Source organism: Mustela erminea, chromosome 16, assembly GCF_009829155.1.
Source record: "Mustela erminea isolate mMusErm1 chromosome 16, mMusErm1.Pri, whole genome shotgun sequence".
Lineage (NCBI taxonomy): Eukaryota > Metazoa > Chordata > Mammalia > Carnivora > Mustelidae > Mustela > Mustela erminea.
Genome location: NC_045629.1, coordinates 50,980,411 through 51,002,485, shown reverse-complemented (window position 1 = coordinate 51,002,485; position 22,075 = coordinate 50,980,411). Strand labels below are relative to the sequence as shown.

The 22,075-nt window shown below is 39.1% G+C and overlaps 1 protein-coding gene across 2 annotated transcripts in view; it reads right to left on the bottom strand.

Moving 5' to 3' along the window:
* Window positions 1-94: 94 nt before the first annotated feature.
* Window positions 95-22,075, bottom strand: part of ATP6V1C1 (ATPase H+ transporting V1 subunit C1) — a 42,426-nt gene continuing 20,445 nt past the window's right edge. Inside the window, exons 4-14 of one of the 2 annotated variants that reach the window (XM_032316174.1) lie at window positions 20,961-21,046; window positions 20,243-20,337; window positions 18,492-18,583; window positions 17,379-17,477; window positions 15,410-15,478; window positions 7,685-7,777; window positions 7,504-7,597; window positions 5,780-5,877; window positions 4,835-4,961; window positions 3,145-3,236; window positions 95-2,280 (exon numbers count right to left, since the gene is read on the bottom strand). In XM_032316174.1, coding sequence (XP_032172065.1) covers window positions 2,271-2,280; window positions 3,145-3,236; window positions 4,835-4,961; window positions 5,780-5,877; window positions 7,504-7,597; window positions 7,685-7,777; window positions 15,410-15,478; window positions 17,379-17,477; window positions 18,492-18,583; window positions 20,243-20,337; window positions 20,961-21,046 — 955 coding nt within the window. In that variant the 3' untranslated portion in view covers window positions 95-2,270. Of the gene's footprint in view, window positions 2,281-2,335; window positions 3,237-4,834; window positions 4,962-5,779; window positions 5,878-7,503; window positions 7,598-7,684; window positions 7,778-15,409; window positions 15,479-17,378; window positions 17,478-18,491; window positions 18,584-20,242; window positions 20,338-20,960; window positions 21,047-22,075 lie in introns of those variants that run through there. The other variant, XM_032316176.1, reaches the window with a different exon arrangement.

Genomic DNA, 22,075 nt, shown 5'->3' with positions numbered 1-22,075 from the left:
TGATCCCAGAGTCCTGGGATCAAGCCCTGAATTGGGCTCTCTGCTCAGCGGGGAGCCTGCTTCCTCCACTCTCTCTGCCTGTCTCTCTGCCTACTTGTGATCTGTCAAATAAATGAATTTAGGAAAGAAAAGAAAGAAAGAAAAGAAAAGCTACATGGGAGTCTTCCTCCCAGACCACAGAGTGTCTGTCCAAGAGCAACTTCAGGAGGCAGGAAAACGCTCCAGGTTGAGGAACTTGGGCTCCTGAAAGTAGCAGGCGGCAGGCACATCATCACCCATCACCGACAAGAACGTCTGCGCTCCTACGTTCCCTCCAAATACCAGCACAATTTAATATCTCATGAACCACATCTAGTAACTTTTCTTTTTCTACATCACGGTCTTTCTTGGATTAAGCTGAAGGAAAAGTGTGTGGCTCACTCATACAGGACACCATAGAGTCCTGTATGAGTGAGCCATACAGGACACCAAAAGAGTACAGCAGTCAGAAACCATGGGTTTGAACACTTACTCTAACCGAAAATCTGTGAGAGCTAAGAAAAGAAACTCACTAAAGTCCTTTGCCCCTAAGCCTCCACTAGTAGAGTGGGGACCACCAGTCCCCCCAATACAAACATGGGGAAGGGATGAGGCAATAGGTACTGAGAACACTGGCAGAATGGTCTCGAACAGATGCCCAATAAATGTCTAATGAATCTCAAACTGACCTGAGCCCCATCCTAGAGGAGAACCAGTAGACTCTGAACAAAGCAAGTAAAGTTGGAAGAGTCCCCTTCCAGGAACAGTAGCTCCCATTAACAATTTATATAAAAAATCCAACATGTACTGAAGCTCAGAGATACTCAAACTGCTTTAACATTATGCTACATCCACAAAGTCTACTCTATACACACATCACTTCCTTCTAACCTTCAAACTCCACAATGTCATGAATCTTGATGGTGAAAAGAAGCTGGAGGCACTCATCTAGGATTCTGAGTACACGCTTCAAGCACTCACCGGGCACCATTTCAAAGCACTACACGTGCAAGTGGGAACTCTTTCGCTTAGCACAGCAGCCCTGTTGGGCGGGCACTCTGGTTACCCCCGTTTTATGAAGGAGGGCTGGGGCATGGAGATCACAGGGCTCCACAAGAGCTGGACGGCTACATCTCAGCCACTCTGCATCCCTGAGATACTACAGTGAAAGTCCTGACACACACTGGGATTTTAAACTTGAAGTGACCTTACCTACCCGCACTGGAACAATGTTACCATCCAGGTAAAACCCAGAAGTCACCACGCAGCCCACCAGCTTGCTCTTCAATGCCAAAAACATAGCCTCCAGCCCAGATTATGCCCACTATCCAGAGACAAAGACACAAAATATACTTGCAAAAAAAGACAGAAAACTACAATTTTCTGACACCAAAACCAAAAATTTTCAGCTACCTCTTATCCAAAGGAAAATTGAAAATAAAATCTGCATCCTCAAAATGTCTTAAATTTAGAATTCTGACAGGGAACTTGGCAGTATGTGTCAAAACTTTAAATATGCATACCCTACGGCCTATGAAGCCTGCTTCCAGGGTCCCTCTTACAGAAATACTAACACATTTCCATACTACAGATACCTGAAGAAGGAGATCTACTGCAGCAGTGTTTGTCAAGAGCAAAAACAAAAAATAACACGAATATCCAGCCAGTCAGCTATCTTATGGCGGAAATACACGATGGAAAACCATGCAGCCAGTGAGGGGTGGAAGAGGAAGCTCTAGACAGACTGCCATCTAGCGATTCTGGACATACTAGCAAGCAAAACAGCAAGTGACAGAATATATGCAGTCTGATCCTACATTTATTTAAAAATAATCTAGGTTTGCACGTGTGTGATATATACATAGAAAAAGGCCTGGAAGAATACATCAACTCCCTTGAGAAGAAATCGGAGGGTGGGGCGCAGGCAGGCAGGATCATCTCTCAGTTTTTACCTTCTAGAAGTCTGAGTATGTTTGAAGTTAATTTCTTTTGAAATAACAACATAAATTTGGAAGTAAAAAGGATTTGGGAGACTAATTTCTAGAAGGAATAGAATAGTTCAGAAATGCCCTTAAAACACTAACTCCCTTCTCCCATCCGCAGGCCTGGGAGTGCACGGAAAGGGAGCATGGTCACAGAACCTCCTGGAAAAGCTCCTTCAGTCGTCCAGTTCAGAGATCTTTACAGCAAACAATGCCTCCTTTCAGACGATGTCATAAATGATACACAGGTCCAAACGAAGGCTTGTCTGGTTAAAAAATCCTAGGAAGGAAACATGTAAAATCAGGACTTACACAAAACAAATGACTGAAGCCGCAAGGTTTCACTACACTTTATTCGAAGTCGGCCCTACTTCCTAATTATTCAAGGGAACTCAAAATCTAGTGTCCAGACATAAATATCCATCATGTATTGAAAAATAATCTTTACATTTGTGCTGTGACCCAGAACTGGCACACTGACATCCTACGCGAGGCAGACACAAACAGTCAGTCCCCGGTACGGAGAAGTCTGGAAGTGGCCCAGTACGTGTGCTCTGCTTTCTTTTATAACCTCTCAACCCGGACCGTTATTTTGCGAAGTTACACACACCACAATACACCTTTGCACAGGTAATTTTATTCTCTCCTGTGGGTGTCAACAGTGCTCACAGATTGGAATTTGAAACATTCAGAAAGCACATACCTGAATATCATCACATTTCGTTACATCATGATTCAGTAACTACTGAACAGTTATGTCTACTAAATACAGTGAACAAAATGGTACAAACGTTTACCATTCCCTTGTAAACAAGGCTTTTGTGCACAACAGTAACAAATGGAATTAATGCATACCACAATATCAATGAAGAAAGACCTTCTCTTTAAATAAACTATTCTGTTTATAAATAAACTCTGATTTTTTTTTTTTAGTACACATTTACAGACCTGATCAATAAAAAGAAATAAGACATTTAAGAAGAAAATATTGAGAGATGGACCACTATGAAGAACTCACTAGGAAAATTGGTCAGAAGCAAGCAAAGGACAATAGGGAGTTAAAAGTACTGTCATACTGCAGCCTAGTTCTGTTAGATTACACCAACACAAGGACAGGATTGTCTGGGAAGGAGCTCATTTTTACTTGAATTCCAGCAAGTTGCAATCAATCTTGTAGTACACATAGGGGTAGTATTCCTGTTGACTCAGGTTTAAGCCTGGAATATCCATAGGAGCCTACAGAAAAACAGGAAAGTTATCCAAATGAGTACTGACAGAAATCAAAGGGAAGAAAAAATTAAGTATTACCATTTACCTTCTGACTGAACACCTACGCTGGCACTAGGTGTAGATGTTTATGCTAATTTAATCCGACTTGGGCATTATTACTCCTATTTTGCCAATGAGGAAACACAGTGGGTAAGCCCTCACAGACTCCAAACCCTGTATGTGTTTAACCATGACCCTATGATCCTTTTTTATGCATAATGTATAAAATTACTTTTTAAATCTCAGGCTTGGGGTCTTCAGTTTACGGGGCATGTGGCTTCTTAAAATGCTGAATAGAAGAAAACCAAGTACGATTTTAATGATATCACTTACTAATTATGAATGTTTTAAGAATATATTGGGTGGGAGGGGTGCCTGGGTGACTTGGTCGACTTGGGTGTCTGCCTTTGGCTTGGGTTGTGATCTCAGGGTCCTGGGATCGAGCCCCAAGTTGGCTCCATGATCAGTGGGAAGTCTGCTTCTCCCTTTCCTCTGCTTCTCCCCTCCACTCATGCTCTCTCGCCCTCTCTCAAATAAATAAAATCTTAAACGAAAAAATAATATACTGGTAAGGGGATGCCTGGGTGGCTCAGTTGCTTAAGCGGCTGCCTTTGGCTTGGGTCATGATCCCAGCATCCTGGGATCGAGTCCCACATCGGGCTCCTTGCTCAGCGGGAAGCCTGCTTCTCCCTCTGCCTCTGCCTGCCACTCTGTCTGCCTGTGTTCACTCTCTCTGACATACATAAATAAACAAACAAACAAACAAACAAATAAATAAATAAGGTAAAATTAAAAACTGACCTGGATTTAAAAAAAAAAAAAAAAATATATATATATATATATATATATATATATATACTGGTAGGAAATTACATATCAGATAGTTGAACCTCATGTATTTTCTTGACAATTACATGAAAATGTAGAAAGTAATTTCCTGCATTTACTTCTATCAAGAAAAACTGGTGTGTCATGGGTTCTAGTTAATGTAAATGTAAGGTACTACCATCCTAAAAAGGAAACAATTCAAGATTATTTGAAATAAAAACCCACTACAGTTTTAAACATCAGCAAGAGTTTGCTTATACTGTCTGAAAACACACTTTGCTTACACCCACTGTCTGAAATAAGACAGAAACATACCGGTTTAGAAAAATGGTAGCTCCCTTTAAAATACTCCTATACTGACTTTGCTACTTGTCCCAAATACAACTGAATTAACTACTTATTATCTTCTTCTCTGAAATTTATTAACTTTGGTAAACAAGTAGGATAGTATTGCTGCTTGCTTCTTTACTTCTGCAGCTATAAACATCTGATCTATAGCAAGACAATGACTGGCGTAGAAGCAAAAGCACTGCTCTAAGTAGTATAAAACATGGTAAACAATGTCAATTACCTGCTGTGTTTATCTAACAAATTAACTGAGGACCTCAAAGTAATAAAAAAAAATAGATTTAATAAACAATATTTACTATCCCTTTTCCATTTATCTCCTTCCAATAATTTTTTTCTGAAATTCATTCCAGTTCCTGCTCCTCCAAGGCACCTAAATAAGTGCTTACATCAATAATGGCTGCCGCGCTGCTGTCTAGATGTTTGTACAGTTCGTGTAATACTTCTCTTAGTTTCTTCACTGTTTTCTTATTGGGCTGAAGGAGCATTGCTTGGAAGTTCACTGGCAAGCCATACCTTTTCAGGAAGCAAATGTTCAGTATGTAACACAAGTAAACATATAAAGAGATTTTCTTTTCAAAGCAAATATTCTCATAGTCTTCTTTAATCAGTTAATAGAGAGAGGGTACCTCATTTTAAGGACAAGTTCAACTAATATACAGAGAAACTCTGATCTTCTCTGGTCCTCACTGTCCACTAGAAATCTTACCTTAAAATGAGAGCCCACTGCCTATTAGAATTTACTTTTAATTACTCGTCAATTTTTAATCTATGAATACCCTCAGCAATAATATGTACACTTAGGAGACACTTTCATGATAAGGAAACAATACAATTACATCTTGAAAAGTCAATGAAATGTACAAATGGCAAATACAGCTACAGATAACTATTTTGAACTACTTTTAATATGAGCAAAATATATAGAGGATCATAAGATGATTGAGATTTTTAAGTATCTCAAAATGATAAACTATTCTAGGTTAATATGAAACAGTGATTTCAAATAAACCATCAGTTTACCATGTACCAAACTACATGTAAAGTATGTGAAAGATCTTCTTTTAAACAAATATTAGCTAAACACATTATAATCTACTTTTAACTTTACACCGGCAACGAACCAGGGAGTACAGCAGTATGGATCCCTTTTTCCAAACCTGGCATCAAGGACAAGACTAATATGAAGGTAGGATACTGACAATCTCTCTCTCATGGTCGTCCTTTTGGTTTCTCTGCATCAATTTCCTATTACGACTGTTGTAACAAAGAGGTCTAATGTAAAGGGATCCATAAACCCTTCATTTCCAAGTTTCTTGATCAATTTTCTTTACCTTAAAACAGACTCAACAAAAACCCTCAATGCTTTCACATGAATCCACGCAATAAACGCCTCACTGAAATTTACTTTCAGCCACCGTACAAGTGGTCCCTATAAAAAGGAAAAAGAAAATCACCACAAATTTGGTCTTGAAAATGGCAATTAGAAATAAATAAATCAAATATTTTTAAAGGAGTGACTTTCCAGTAAGAATTTAGAGGAGAATTAAATCACATAATAATTCACTTTAAAAATGTTTCAAACACTTCATCTTAAATAAGATTAAAAGGTTAGCCACTACACTATAACCTTAGTAGACACCAAAATTCATGGAATCTATTTCACTACACAGAAAAAGGCATAAATTTTAATGAAAGCAGTTTAAACTGATATACAATATAGGTATGTCCTAGACTTGAAAACCAAAATATAAAAAACTTAGTGCAATACATGCCAGACATTTAAAATAGAATTCAACTTATAAACAACTCCTCAGGAACAGGATAAATAGTTACATATTAAGTTATTTATAATACATACCTCTAGGTCTTAATTTTTTCATACAGTACCAGGCCTGTTGATCTAGATCCCTTAAACCTCTTCACATTCTGAATTTTTAATGATTCCATTATGTAGGATAACTTCTCTTTGAACTTAAAATATTTGGTATAGTTTCCAGTACTAAATAAAAACACTCCTTTAAACAGATTTTAAAATAACTTAATACTGCCCTTCAGTACATAAAAGACATACGTGATCAGTTCGGCTGAATTATTTAGTGAACATCGTTAGGTTCATTTGACGTACCAACCAATTAATTTAAGGAAAAAGGACAAGATAATGTGAAAATCTTTGGTTCAAGTATCTGTTCTTTAAAAAGGCTCCGGACCTTCTTAAAAAGTTGGTTCTACTGGGCATTACTTGGTTAGGGTTAGTTTTCTCCAATGGAGATGCTATGGTTTATAAGTACTTAGGAATAATTTTAAATGGGATTTGTTTTTATTTTCTCTTGCCTTACAAGAGAAAGAAATTTTCACTTATCACCCCTTTCATGCAAGCTTCTGGTCTCCCCAGTAATCCAGCACTCAAAGACGACAAGAGAGCTGACACCACCTTCCCTTGTCGCTTCTCCGCCTCCCTTCCCAATTCTGCCTCAAACATACAAACTCTCCAGTGCTTTAAAAAGAAATTGCTTCAGTATCATATTGCAGCATTAAAAAATTTGCCACAAGGAAATGAAAATTCTTCCTGAAAGAACTACTACTTAGTTAAAATAATACCTCACTACATTGCATTTAAAATTAATTCCTGATACAGATTTGGATGGAGTAATTAACTTTAAGGCATGGATTTTCAAGATCTAAGTTTGCTTAGAGAAAATTCATTTTGGTTAACAGAAAAGTAACTAAAATCAAATGTCTTAAAGTAAAATCAGTTTTCTCTTTTAAATAAAAAGGAAATAGCAATACTGTCTTTTCTTCTGCTTAACACTGATAATACTAAATATTAAGAACACATATGGAACACCTGGGTGGCTCAGTAGGTTAAAGCCTCTGCCTTCAGCTCAGGTCATGAGCCCAGGGGACCCTGGGGTCGAGCCCCGCATCAGCCTCTCTGCTCAGCGGGAAGCCTGCTTTCCTCCTCTCTCTCTCTCTCTGCCTGCCTCTCTGCCTGCCTGTGATCTCTGTCAAATAAATAAATAAATTCTTAAAAAAAAAAAAAAAAAAGAACACATACAAACTGCTTTTTCTTGTCGGTAGAAAGCCTGTTCATTTCTTCTTTATCTGCTTTCATCTCCTCTTCATTATACTGGAAGTCACGAACGATGAATCTGAATTTGGAGTGGGGGAGAAACAAAATTGTCCACACTGTATATAGGAGATCCAACAAATTAAAAAACAAAAAATAATAATCTTACTTGTTCTCCCTGGCTTTGTGTCTGAAGTCATCAACTGCCTTCCTGAACAAGGTGACATTACAGAGATAACTGTCTTGGTCCTCGGAGAGAACACTATGGGGAAAAAAACCCAAAAAAGTCCATTTAAAGCTTTATATTGATTGCTCTCTTTCACACCGAGGGCAGAATTCACAAACAGGAGGAGGAGGAACAGTAGGGTGTGGCAGCCCTTCCCAAACCACCTCCAGGCTAACTACCTGTACTGCCTTGGACACTCTGGGCACTCCATGTTTATGATATGTAACTTTACAATGCCTTAACAGCCCTATGCCATCTGCCTCTTCCTAACCCAATGAACTCCAACATCTAATCAAGTAAAATGTCCAAACTCTAAAAACCATGCTTTCCCATCTATCAGTGCCAGGCCAGATGTGGCAAAATCAGTAACTACTTTATTCCAGAGGCTCCCTGCTTCCTTGCTAGTAAGTACGTTCTTCTCTTCTGGAAACCAAATTCTCTCCACCTCTCTCCAGCCCAGCCCTGCCCAGCCCATGAAGGCCTGGCTCACGAAGGCCTGGCTCACCCTCTCTACACTGCCAATACCTCCTACCTCGGATCCTTCCTTCCCTGCTGTCCCCAACATCCTAACTCAAAAACAGACAAAGGCAATGGTCTAAATATCCTTTGACAAAACACTTTTCTGCATCTCAGGGCTTCCTCCTAGGCTCTAGAAGAATCCCAGCGAGGTGAGAACTTCTATCCAGTGATGTCTCACGGACATCACTGGAAATACTTTCCCAGACATAACTGTAGGGAAATTTTAACTGTCATATAAATTCCTATGGGGAAAAGCTGTTTGGAAAGGCAAACCATACTGTTCGTGCATACCAGGACTCCCGCTTGGCTCTCAAGTTACCTACAGCTACTCATGTAGAGAATCCCACAGGCGGGGTCTACAAAGCCATACAATGAATTGTTCAACAGTGATGAGGTTGGGGCAGGAGTATCACTTAATTTTGTATGGAGGGGTCTCTTTTCCCTTCTACTTTCCAAAAATTAGGTTTTTTTGTTTGTTTAGTTTTTATTTACAATGTGGCACTTCTGAAATCCCCAAAAATAATATTTTACAAACCTGAGTGCTTGTGGAATTCAAAGATACTTTACTAAATATGAGGGAGAAGAAAAAAAAAAAAAGCAAGTTTAGTTTTTCCAAGAAGTCTAAGAACTGCCTGGTTAGCAGTCAATTCAGGTAAATTCAGGAGGCAGTGACAATACTTAATGGCAGAACGGCTGTAAGAACGGAGGCAACCTGGCTCTTGGTCTACCTCTCCAGCAGCAGGACCGGCACATGCCTCTGGGAGGACTGATCACTGGCATCGCTGACAGAGAGAAACTCAGCTACTCTGGATCTGGGACATTAAAACTTCCTTTTCAAAGAGGTGCCCTCTTGGGGCACCTGTGTGGCTCAGTCAGTTAAGCGTCCAACTCCTGATTTGGGCTCAGGTCACAATCTCAGGATTGCCAAGAACAAGCCCCCTACTGGGTTCTGAGCTGCGAGTGGAGCCTGCTTAGGGGTCTCTGGGTCGCTTCTCTCTCTTCCTCTGCCACTTCCCCACTCCCTCTCTTAAAAAAAAGAAAGAAAGGTGTCCTCTCTGGCTGGCTCTGTCAGCAAAGCTAGAGTGTATGACCCTGGATCTTGTGAGTTCAAGCCGTACATTAGGTGTGGAGAGCATTTAAAAATAAATTATTTTAAAAACATAAGAATTAGGGTGCCTGGGTGGCTCAGTTAGTTAAGCGTCTGCCTTCAACTCATGTCATGACCCTGGGATCCTGGAATCAAGTCAGGCGTCAGGCTCCCTGCTCAGTAGGGAGTCTGCTTCTCTCCCTGCCTCTGCCTGCTGCCTCCCCTGCTACCTCCCCTGCTAGTGCTCTTTCTCACTCACTCACTCTCAAATAAAATCCTAAAGAAAAAAAAAATAATAAAATTTAATAAATAAATAAATAAATAAATAAATAAATAAATAAAAGGTGCTCTCTCAAAACTGTTACCCTTAGTTCTTGCTCCCGGTGCCTATCAAATCCAAGGCAAGGCAGCTACAAAGCGGACAAAACTCAGTAACGAATTTTTCATGATCTTCAGGTCTCCCAGGCTTACCTCCGTAAAATGCACACTGTGATCCAAAAAATCCAAATCCAATCTGACAGGTGAGTGCAGACCCCTAACAATATTCCTCCACTACCATAGTTATCTTCTAAATTCACACCATACTTTGCCGTTTTAAAGACCATTTGAGGGGCGCCTGGGTGGCTCAGTGGTTTGGGCTGCTGCTTTCGGCTCGGGTCATGATCTCAGGGTCCTGGGATCGAGCCCCGCATCGGGCTCCCTGCTCCGCAGGAAGCCTGCTTCCCTCTCTCTCTCTCTCTCTCTCTGCCTGCCTCTCTGCCTACTTGTGATCTCTGTCTGTCAAATAAATAAATAAAATCTTTAAAAAAAAAAAAAAAAAAAGACCATTTGAAAAGCACCTGATGTCTGCCACAGCTCTGTGACAATGAGCAGCACGTCTATCATGTAGAGACCTGGGTCACAGCAAAGTTGTTTGGCTTATTCAAAATCCTTATGGTGGAAGAAGCCAAGATTAAAAATTCAGTCTTAGGACTAAATCCTGCCATGCTACCTTATTAAGAAAAAATAAATGGGGGCGCCTGGGTGGCTCAGTGGGTTAAAGCCTCTGCCTTCGGCTCAGGTCATGGTCCCAGAGTCCTGAGATTGAGCCCCGCATCGGGCTTTCTGCTCAGCGTGGAGCCCGCTTCCTCCTCTCTCTCTCTGCCTGCCTCTCTGCCTACTTGTAATCTCTGCCTGTCAAATAAATAAATAAAATCTTTAAAAAAAAAAAAAAAGGGGGGGGAAAAAAAGAAAAAAGAAATGAAACCATTGCTTTTCTTTCTACCCCCAGAAAAGATATTCCTTCAAACATTAAAAAACAAACCATGAGTCCTTGGTATAACGGACTTTCAATCATTTAACATGTACTGAGCCTCCATAAATGTGACCGGCTCTTGTTACGTATTGGGAATAAAACTAAGACAACTTGGTTCACGGACCTCAAAGCATGGGTCTAATCCAGGAAACAGAAATAAGTAATACAATACAGAATTGCAAATGTTACAACAGAAGATATATGTGACATATTAGGGCAAAAAGGTAACTGATACCATCTCAGGGGAGATCAAAGAGTTTCACAAACGCAGTGATGCCAACCGGAAGCGTGAAAGGCAAAGGAGAAAACATGCCCGGAGAGCCCCCCACGCAAAGGCACACGGGTGTGGAAGAACACGGCGCATTTGGGGCTCTGCCAGAAACAGCCACAGCTGAACAGAGTACAGGGAGGGGTGTGTGTGCACGCCTGTGTGCCAGTAATAGGCTGGTACACCGCAAAAGTGAGAACGGCACCAAGGCAGGAGACTGCCGAGAGGGAAGAGAAGAGCGGACAGAGGGGACGAGCCTACGGCAATTCCAACAGTCCAGACCAGAGATGGAGAAGCAGCGGCTGCAGCTGGGGGCGGGTGGGGGGAGTTAAAGTCAGTTGAACCGTAAGAGGTTGTTGGTATCTGACCATTTTTGACCCACAAAACAGCAATTTTGTATGAGTCAACCAAATGCGACTGGAGGTAGAAATAACACGGCTGTTAGACTGGGTCGTGGGAGGGCAGGTCGGGAGGGAGAGGTACGAGTCCAAAATGACTGACTACCATGGTCTGGTTTGGTAACTAGGCACATGCTGCTGCCACACACTATAAGAAGGGGGGCGACTGAGGCTGAGATTCAGGGAGATAATGTCCTATTCATAGTTACGCGCCTATTCATGGCGCAGATATGTATAGTGCCCAGGAGGAACCCAGGTGTGAGAGTGAAACTATGGGGTCAGCCAGGCTACGAATGGAGACTTCAGAGTCCCAAAATGCAGGCAGCGGTCAGAGCCCTGGGTGTGGCTGAAAAGGCGCTGACAGAAGAACAGGCTGTCCCACTAAGACAGAAAAGTCCACGTCTAGACTTGCCAATACTCAGGGCTACCAGATTCTCTCGAGCTCACTCAGGCAATTCACGCGTAAAAGCCCGCAGGCTGCATTACAGATTAATTCAGGGAGGGAATGTGCAGGAGGTCACAGGGGCAGAGATGATGGTGCAGGCAAGACAACAATAGCTAAAGTGATCACTACAGAGTCCAGGCTCAGCGGGAGAGGAAGCATGGCTGGAGGAAATCAACAATGTCAGAGCAAAGGGATAGGGACTAGAGATGTGGACAAGGTCAAAGAGCAGGTTCTGGGACAGTAGAAAAGATGGAAAGAGGTCTCAGGTCATGATCCCTGGGTCCTGGGACTGAGTCCCACATGTCAGGCTCCTTGCTCAACGGGAAACCTGCTTCTCCCTCTGCCTGCTGTTTCCCCTGCTTGTGTGCTCTCTCTGACAAATAAATCAATCAAATCTTTTTTAAAAAATTACAAATAAATAAACGATGACAACAAAAAACTCAAGGGGAGGTGATGATTTGTGAGCTGCAGGGATCGGGGAGACGAGAAGCCAGAAGCTGGAGGCATTTCAAGTCAAGCCAAAACCAGCATGACCTTAAGTGACATTATGAAATCAAGGCACAGAAACAAAATCAAAGCCAGAAGGAGAGGAAAGAGTTAAGAGAGTGCCATCTTTTCATCTTGGACTGTGCCTGGAAGGGAGCTTAGTTTAGCTTAACCGAGGCTGCACCAGTCCTACTAGTTCAAATAAATGACCCAAACGCACTGCTTCCTTTAGTTCTGCTGTTTCACAGTAGGAGCACCAACCTCACGCAGGCTGGTAACCAGGCCTTGAGGAAACGGCCATGTCTTCCAGACATTTCACGGCATTTTCAGTCACCCATGTGGGTAGCCTTGCTTCTGGAGCTCAGCGCTCTACCTGCTGCTTCGGACTTCTTAGCTTGGTCCTAAAACTCAGAACTGCCATCTTCTCTGTGCCTTAATTAATCTATGTCACTGCCAAGGCATCTCTCCTGCCTTTCTTCATAAAAGTTATCTTTGGGGGCACCTGGGTGGCTCAGTGGGTTAAGCCTCTGCCTTCAGTCAGGTCATGATCTCAGGGTCCTGGGATCGAGTCCCACATCAGGCTCTCTGCTCCGCGGGGAGCCTGCTTCCTCCTCTCTCTCTGCCTGCCTCTCTGTCCACTTGTGATCTCTCTCTGTCAAATAAATAAAGTCTTAAAAAAAAAAAAAAGTTATCTTTGCAATCCCTGCTCTGAAACACAGGGAAAACTTTTCTCTGCACTGGCAAGTACAGGTTTTCCTAGGTTTTTGTAGCTGGGTTCCTCTAGCTCCCTCACCAGAAACCTCTGGGGGGCACCAATGCATCTGTGGTACTGTTTCCAATAACACAGAAAAGGCCAAAGTTAACTAGTCATCGGACCTGGTCAGACTACCTTCACAAGGAAAAACACAAAAAGGAAAGTGGCAATCCTGAGTACAAGTGAAAAACACCTGTCTCTGAACAGTTCTTCCAACAAGAAGCAGAACAGCAGCCCAGCCTCCACTTCCTTGGCCATACCTGTGCACAGCACTGACACACAGCCCCGCGCTTCGCCATACAACAATGCTGGGAGTTCAAAAGTGTCCAGTGATTTTAAGACTTAAGTAGAATACTTTACAAATAGCTGGATTCTAAGCATTTTTTAAGTGAAATTATCTCCTTCAGATTTGAAGACCGTATTTTTCAATTCATTCTTCTACCTCGCAATTTCACTTTCATCTTCACTGCTCCCAAGAGTAAGGACTCAAGTGCCAAAAAGCAACAAGTGAAAGTACTACTACTTACAAGTGACTTAAAAATGAAGCACTTTAAATAATTACTAGCATATAGAAGCAACTCAAAATTGTTAGTTATTATATAAGTTAAAAATCCAGCATCAAGTCTTAGAGATGCTTCCTGAACAGTGGACAAAATTCCAAATTAACCCACCCCAGCCTGTCACAGGGCTAGGGGAGCTGCTGCTGTTCTTGTGGACTAAATTTAAACAGCTGAACTTCCAGGTCAGTGGTTCCAAGTGTCTTCTGAATAGAGACGCAAGCAAAACAGAGGTTCTCACAGACCAGTGGTCAGGGAGCACTTACCCGTCATTTAAAAGACGGGTGCTGTCTATACTGAACTCTTACTGGTTGGGATTTCTTTCCTTTAAGCTACTAGAGTAATATTCAAGAGATGCAAATCTCTGAAGTAATATATTTAAAGCCCTTCTTTCAGAGTAAATCTGAAACTTATCTACACACCACTCCCCTGGACTTTGGGTCTGGCATAGATACAACCTGTGAGGACATTCTGTAAACACCGGGTCCTTGGGTCTCCTCCCTCCCTGCCTCTCAGATATAAAGTCGACCTCTATGGCTTTAATGTTCTACAGAGTACAAAGGTATTAAGAAGTTGTCATCTGTCAAGATAAACAGCTTCAGTGGGAAACTAATATGAAGATTAAGGCTTTCCCTTAGTCTTCAGCTGGTGTGAACTGAAGGTATCCCCCAAACTGGGGGGGTGGAAATCGTGATGGGCAGAGGTTTGTGGTTTAGTTCTCAAACAAAAATCAACATTTGTGAAACTACAACATTCATATTACCTTATATTTTGTATAACTTATCAAGCCTTAAAATAGTCTCATCATGTGTACTGGGAAGGTGCTATGTGCATCTTACAGACAAAGAAAAATGAGGCCCAGAGAAGGTAAAAGACTTACCCCAAGTCACACAGCAAGTTGGTAGCAGAACCAGCAACAGAACTCAAATCCCTGGATCCAGCACTCTTTCCATTATACTAAGCTACCTCCCATATGACACAATGAAACTGGAAAAGAAAATATTGCATGGGCCTAACCTTACTAATACCACCTCTTTACTATCTGCTATACCTTTTTCTCCCCACATGTTGCCACCTCTTGAGGCACAGCCATACAGAAGAACCCTGGGGGGCTGCATATACACTGTATTTAATACTTTCTCAAAGAACATCTCACAGTATAAGACCCAACATTAAGAAACCTGACTTTTAGTCCTAATTTGTCATTGGACATTGGCACAGCCAATGCAGTCAAATGCCTTGGGCAACTATTGAATTCTTCTGTATTTTTACTTCTTTATCCACAAGAATAACTGACCCAACTCTTCACAGAATTGTAAATATCAAATTAGACAATGTATATCAAGCCATAAATTTAAACACTTAGTACAAATTTTTCTTAATGCAAAATAAGATTAGGTAGAATCCACACTCACTGGAAAGTGAGATCAACATGATACTCTAACAGCCATTTTGATATACTTCCTTTGCAAGAGAAATGAAGAATTATAGACACGGAGTAGATATACAATAAATATTGAACAAAGAATTTTCAGAAGGTGGCACAGCATGGCAGAAACAGTGACCTGGGTTCTAATTCTAGCCCTGCCATTAATGAGATGTGTGACTCTGGGCAAACCCCTTCACTGCTGTGGCCTCAAACTTCTCCATCTATAAACTTATGACAGTACAGATCAGACTGTACAAGGTCCCTTCCAGAGGTCTGTAACTGTGATAACTAAAGTTAACTTTATAAGGTGAAAAAGATGATCCTGAAACCACAATTTACAAAGAAAAGATAAAGCTATTTCCTAACCCAACATCCCAATTATAAAAAGGAATTCTAGGAAAGAAACGGGTTTTACAAAGACTACTACTTACTTGCTAGACCTTGGAACTACCATTTCAGCTAGTGTTTCGTACTGCTTAATCCAGTCATTGTGGTTTAACCTGCAGAAAAGATACAGTAAGTAGCGGAAAAGAAGAAAAAATCCCTGCCACATCCAGAAAGAGAAAAAAATATGGGACAAACCGGAAATTCAACTAAGTATACCTCAAATCTATGTAACCAAAAACAAAAAAAAAATTTTTTTGAGTTTTATACTGAGAATGAATTTCAAACACAGTGAGTGGTGAAGCAGGAACTACAGTTCACCACTCTTACATCCAGTAACTATTGCAAAAGAGGCACATCCTAGAACTAAGTTTGGAAAGGAAGTAAGCAAAGTACAGATTTTAAATGACTTTCAAACTTCAGAGTTAATATGCATTACCTTATTAAAAATAAACTAATTTAAAGGCCATATTGAAATCTCTATCATGTCTATTCACTCGCTGCATCAAACTGTATTTACTAAAAGCACAGCGTACCAGGAAGGATTGAGTAAATTAAGTAACAGCAAACCATGCTGTACACAACATTGTGCAACAACCCTCCATAGAGACCAATGGTTTTGGGTGTGTGCAAAAAGACAGTTATGTTTGCAATTTAATGAACTTCAGTATTTGTAGGTCACAGAGTGAATAATTCAACATGTAAGGTATCCTAGGTCCTATGTTTCAATTACAATGTACAGAAAACTAAAAATTTCTGATCTTAAACACAAACTTTCAATAAAGATTGCAGCGAATCTTTCATCCAAGCAACGTTATTTTCCTACACAGTATAAAGACACAGATATACAGAAGTTTATTATAATCAGTGCTCTAGTATTCTGCAGTAAAAGGAGAAAAGCTGATGTCAGATAATATTGCAGACATGGTAAATTGAATGCAGGTGCTTTTTCCCAATAGTCCCAGTTTCCTAACCAGACAAAAAATGCAGAGCAAAGCAAAGGATGAATTTGTGCAAGGACACTATGAAGAATCCCCAAATCTCTCACCTCAGTTCAGATCCTCCAAAGATTTCCTGACAGCAAGACTTTAGTCCAAGTCAGAAATGAAACCATTAACAGTGTTTCTTTCTCATACACACACGTGCAGTGTGCACAGAGTTCTAATCCTTCCTACGAGTGTCCCAAGGTTTCATTTTACCAAGATTAACTATGATCAAACACTAACACAGAAGACCTAATCTGAAGATTTCAAAGGGTTCTCTAACCTAGCAAACCATGCCCAGAGCCTATGCCTGTTTTCATAAAGACAGTTTTCTGGAAACACAGCCACATCCATTCTGTAGGTACTGTGTATGGCTGCTTTCAGCTACAACCAACTAATCTGAAGATTTCAAAGGGTTCTCTAACCTAGCAAACCATGCCCTGTTTTCATAAAGACAGTATTCTGGAAACACAGCCACATCCATTCTGTAGGTACTGTGCACGGCTGCTTTCAGCTACAACCAGAGAGTTGACATGGCAGAGTTGAACAGCTGTTAAGAGACCCTTGGGCTTGCAAAATGTAAAATACTGACTATATGGCCCTTTTAAAAATAAATTTTCTAACCCCTGGCCTAATGCATCCTTTGTTTCTTAAAGGGTTTAATTCATCCTGACCAATCATGAAGATTTTTCAGAAAAACAAATACAAAGAGCTTCCTACTTTGAAAAATCTAAAATCTGTATTTTTTTTAAATTCAATAATTTAGCATTATTTAATTTTTAAGTAAGCCCACTCTACTAACCTGCTAACTTGGATTAGAATCGCAATTTGTAACTGATGTCTCCATTACCAGATTATGAACTCAATTCTACTGCGTGTGCCCTAGGAATACATGTTGGTTCACAGAATGAAGGACAATGTAACAGTCCCTTTACCACTGGGTTCTAGCGGACAATTCAAATTCCAGTATCAGATACTAACATTTTTCTTATATTTTAACAAGTAAAAAAGCTTTTGTAATTAAAGGACATACTTGGGAACTACAACCAGTAACGTGACGAGATACTCTGAATCAAGAACAAAGTCATCCTTCTTCACAATTTCCGCTAAACTTCTAGTTAGCAAACTTCCTCTGAGGAATAAGAAAAAAATAATCAGGCTGATAATGCCTCCATAACACAAGTAAAGAAAGAGCAGGCTATTTACATTCACATATATATACTATATATACATCTTGTGAAATGGATTAATCTTATTAATGTCTTTACTTTGTAAGAAGTCAAAATTTAACTATTTCCCACCCCCACTATTAAAGAAATGTCAACATTTATCAAAATCTGCCTCTAGTATCTCCCTTTGTATTTTCTTTAATTATTATAACTCAGTTCTTCTCTTGATTACATATATAATACCTCGACTGGGCAAGTGTTATTCATTATATGTCAATTAAAGTCTATTTCATGATACTTACAAAATTATATCATCTAAGGACAACCTCTGATTTTCCTCCCTCTCCCTGGGTATCATCTGATACTAGGCAATTTTGGTTAGTTAACCCAATAATCAACTCTTTCAAATCAGTCTTCATTTGGTCTCCCAGTACGTTTCATAATGAAAATGACTTGCCCTGTTTGTACCACTGATGGTATCCAACCAATTTTCCCTCTGGAATATGAACATGTAACTTGAATAGTTAAATGCTTAAAGCTACATTTGCAGTAGTCATAGTAAAATGAGATCATGAAAACATGTTCTAGTTTTTAAAAACCTAACATGTAAAAAAGCTGAATCTGCAAAACAGAAAAGCACATAAATTACACTGTAATAGGATTCTTCAGTAGAATTCTTTTAAGCAGCAGGTAATTGTTATGCAATTAAACTATGATTTAATTTAAAACAATTTCAGACAGTTTTTCAGTAAAAACTCAAATGCAGAAAGGGATAAACTAAATAAGTACAATAAATCAGCCTTGCATCTGTTTTGACTAGCCTGAGTTAATAAACTTTTCTCCAGAAGTAAACAAACACCATTCTGATTACAGAAACAGCATAAACTGGAATTCACTAAACCCCAACAATAGCTCATTCAGTGCATGCTAGAGTGCTTCCCTAATTCTTAATATTAACATATACTTGATATACTTACGCATTCTTCCGTTCCAAATTCTGAAGATTTCCTTTCAAGTTATTATATGCAGATGCTCTAGATTTCAGGTCATTGTCAATTTGAGTCACTCCCTTTAAAAATGAAAAAGAAAAATAGGCAAAATTTTCCTAAATCTGCCTATACTAACACAAATAAAGTAGCCGTACCTCAATATTTACTTTAAAAAACACCATCACTGGTTGCTGATGTAAGAATTATTATTTTAAAAGCACAACTTTAAAAGGTCATTTTAAAATATAACCTACTTCATTTTTAGAAAATTTTTTTCATTTAAAAAGAACCTACTTCATTTTTAATAACCCTGATAATTTCCATATGAATTTCTTCTACCAAAGATAAAGTTTTAGTCCACATATATTTTAATTACTATTATGACATTACCTCTTAAAACATGCAAATGAAATCTAGGCCACTGGGTACACACAAATTATTAAAAGGCTTAACTTCACAAGGCTGAAGGATGAATTTCCCAAAAGTAATAAACCACACAGTTTTGTTGTTTACAACACCAGTATTCTTACACAAACTATTTTTGCAATTAAATTACAATTGTGGACAAATATATTTATAAATGTTACAGAAGCTGATTGTTCAAAAAGAGGCCACTTCTAAAGCTACTAACAATTTAGGAAGAAAGTACAAATCGCAGATTTAACATTTGAAGAACTAGTTTCAACTCAGCTCTACTATTATTAGCTGTGTGGCACTGGGGTAAGTCAATTCACCTGTGTGAGCCTCTTTCCTCTATATACTTCTATCAGATAATGATGATTAGATCCTTGATAAGGATCAAAAGAAAATAAGGCTCAGTCATACTAAGAGCACCGTATTATATAATCTAACTATTCATTTTCATTAAATTAAAATGATGACTTCAGTTTTAAAATCCTTAATAACCTACTCATTTTAAAATCCTTAATAACCTACTCATTTATATATTTAACTATAGAGCATACTGTTCAAGTAGTCATTGGGAGCCAGAAAAAAAAATCTGTCCAAGTGATTTAAACCACAGTTTTCACCCAGATTATAACAATGTTGACAATTAAAAGGGCACTATTTGCCCTGTTTATAGCTTCAGGTAAGACTTTTACATTTTCTCTCAAGTTCAAGGACTACAATATAAAAGGAACTCTTAACTTGGTGAGTTCATGGATGAGCTTTACAGATCTGTGCACGTCCTGAAACTGTACATAAAATCATGTGTATGCAAATACATGCATTTTGGGGGGGCGGGTAGAGGACTGATATAGTGAATGTCAAAAGGTGTCAGAGAACCCATAAAGTTTAATGTCTAATTCAGACTATACATAACCATGCTAAAGTAATCATTGTCATCTACCTGAGTGACTACTAAATCTTCGATTCCAATTTCCTATTCTACACAATCTCAATTACCCTTAAATTATAAACAATAATTAAATTATAAATAATAAACATTGAATTTTAAAGTTTACTTTCTTACTTAAACACCGTTGAATACAATATTTAAGTTAACCACTTGAGTAAGTAAACACCACAACTTGGATAATGTACATAGCAAAAATGTTATATTTTAACATCTTTCTTTTTTGGTAAAGTTGTACTAAGGGTAGCTCCCATTTGCATCAATCATGTCTCATTTAGCTGCTTTGTCAAAGCCTAAAGAGTATTTCCCAGCTAAATACTTACAAAATAAATAAAGCCATTATAAATCAATGCGTCCTACCCGTGTCATTTTTTAATCTTACCTTGGCAATTATTTCAGAAATATTTTTCAGGGACTGCTTGATTGGATACTTAGCCATGTCCCACTGAAACCTTGTTATGTAAGTAACCAAGTCAACTGAAATAAGGAAATAAATTAATTACTGAGAAGCAACAGACTGTTTATAGTTTCCAACACAGCAGTAACTTTCTAATGCTAAAATTTGCTTTGAGAAAATCAGTAAAGATGTCATCATTGCTGGAGAGTCCTGATTTCAAAAACGTGGAACCGTATTAACTAACATGGATTAATCAACATTTTTACCTTATAATCTGACTGAATCTCTTCTTACTCAAAATTCCATATACACACGTGTATGTGCGTATTAATGCTCCTTCTAATCTGATAGCTTAAAAAACAGAAAATGCGTATACCCATGATATGTCTCACATGTAGGAGAAAGAGACACAAAGATAAGAAACGACTGCAAACTGTCTCCTCAATAAGCAGAATTTGACAAAAGTATGTTCTTTCTTTGCCAACTTACTCCAAATGAAATTAAAGCTTTTAAAACCAGGTAATAATTGTTTCTAGGAGTCTATACTTCAACAATCTTCAAAACACAAACCCTTCCACATTCAAATGAAAAAAATAAAAAATGCAGAGTCAAAGAGACCCTCAACAACTATTCCCTGTTTTTGTAGCTAAGTCATTCATTCACCTCATGTAAGTCAGTATCAAATCCTGAAATATTAGCTTACCTCCATTGGCCAACAGATTCTCTTGAACTTTATCTTTACTATCCTCTAGTACATCAGCCATGTACTGAGCCACTTTTTTAACCACCCTTAGGAAGGGAAAGAAAAAAAAAATCAACAACCATTTTCAGGAAAAAGACCTAAATTCCATGCTATACAATGAACATACCTCATATACACATGAATCTGACTATGTATGTTCCCATTATACCTATCTGTATAATACAGAACAAATGAGTCATAACTTCTATTAAAAGGTTTTAAGGATAAAAGGGACAAAGATCAACTGAGTAACTGTAGAATTTTAAAGAGACTACATGCAGTATGTTTATTAAGTCTAGAAAGAAAGTAATAACAAACTAGTGAGAAAAATACATTATATGACAAAAATGGGTCAATGAATCTGAGTGCAAGGACCAACAACAAAGGACAGTGGCTGGGAGCTAGCATTCACCACTTAACGTATTTTCACTTAGGACAAAAGAGATCTGACAGGCAACAGAATACAAGCAACAGTAATGATGAGCTGCTGTATTATTTATTCATTAAATATTTATTGAGCATCTACTATGTGCAAGGAACAATGTTAATGCCCTACTACTGAGGCACCTAGATATCACCTTGTCCATCCCTTCATTTTATATAAGTAAAGATGCCAAGATATAAAGAAAACGAATGACTTAATCACAAAAAGTCACAAAGTCACAAAACCAACTAATGGCAGAGCTGGGAGTAGAAACATGCTGTCTGGACTTTGGTGTTCTTTCTCCAGTTCCATGTCTGCCTCTAGCCCTGGTTGGGATACAAAAGTAAACAAGACAAAAAACAAACAAACAAACAAAAAAAACACACAAACACACACACACAACCCCCCACTAGTTTCATACTGCTTAAATCAAAATGGAGAGATAACCAAAAGACACAAATGACTAAATACAAAGCAATCTATGGTTAAGTGCCAGCTGAGAATACCAGATTATAGAGAGAGAAGCATAAAGGAAAAAGGGACCACTTCCAACTACTGTCATCCAGAAAAGCATAATGACTCATGAGCAGGGCAATGAAGGACAGGAATGGTTTTGAAAAGGTGATCAGATGGGAAGAAAGTATATTTTTGC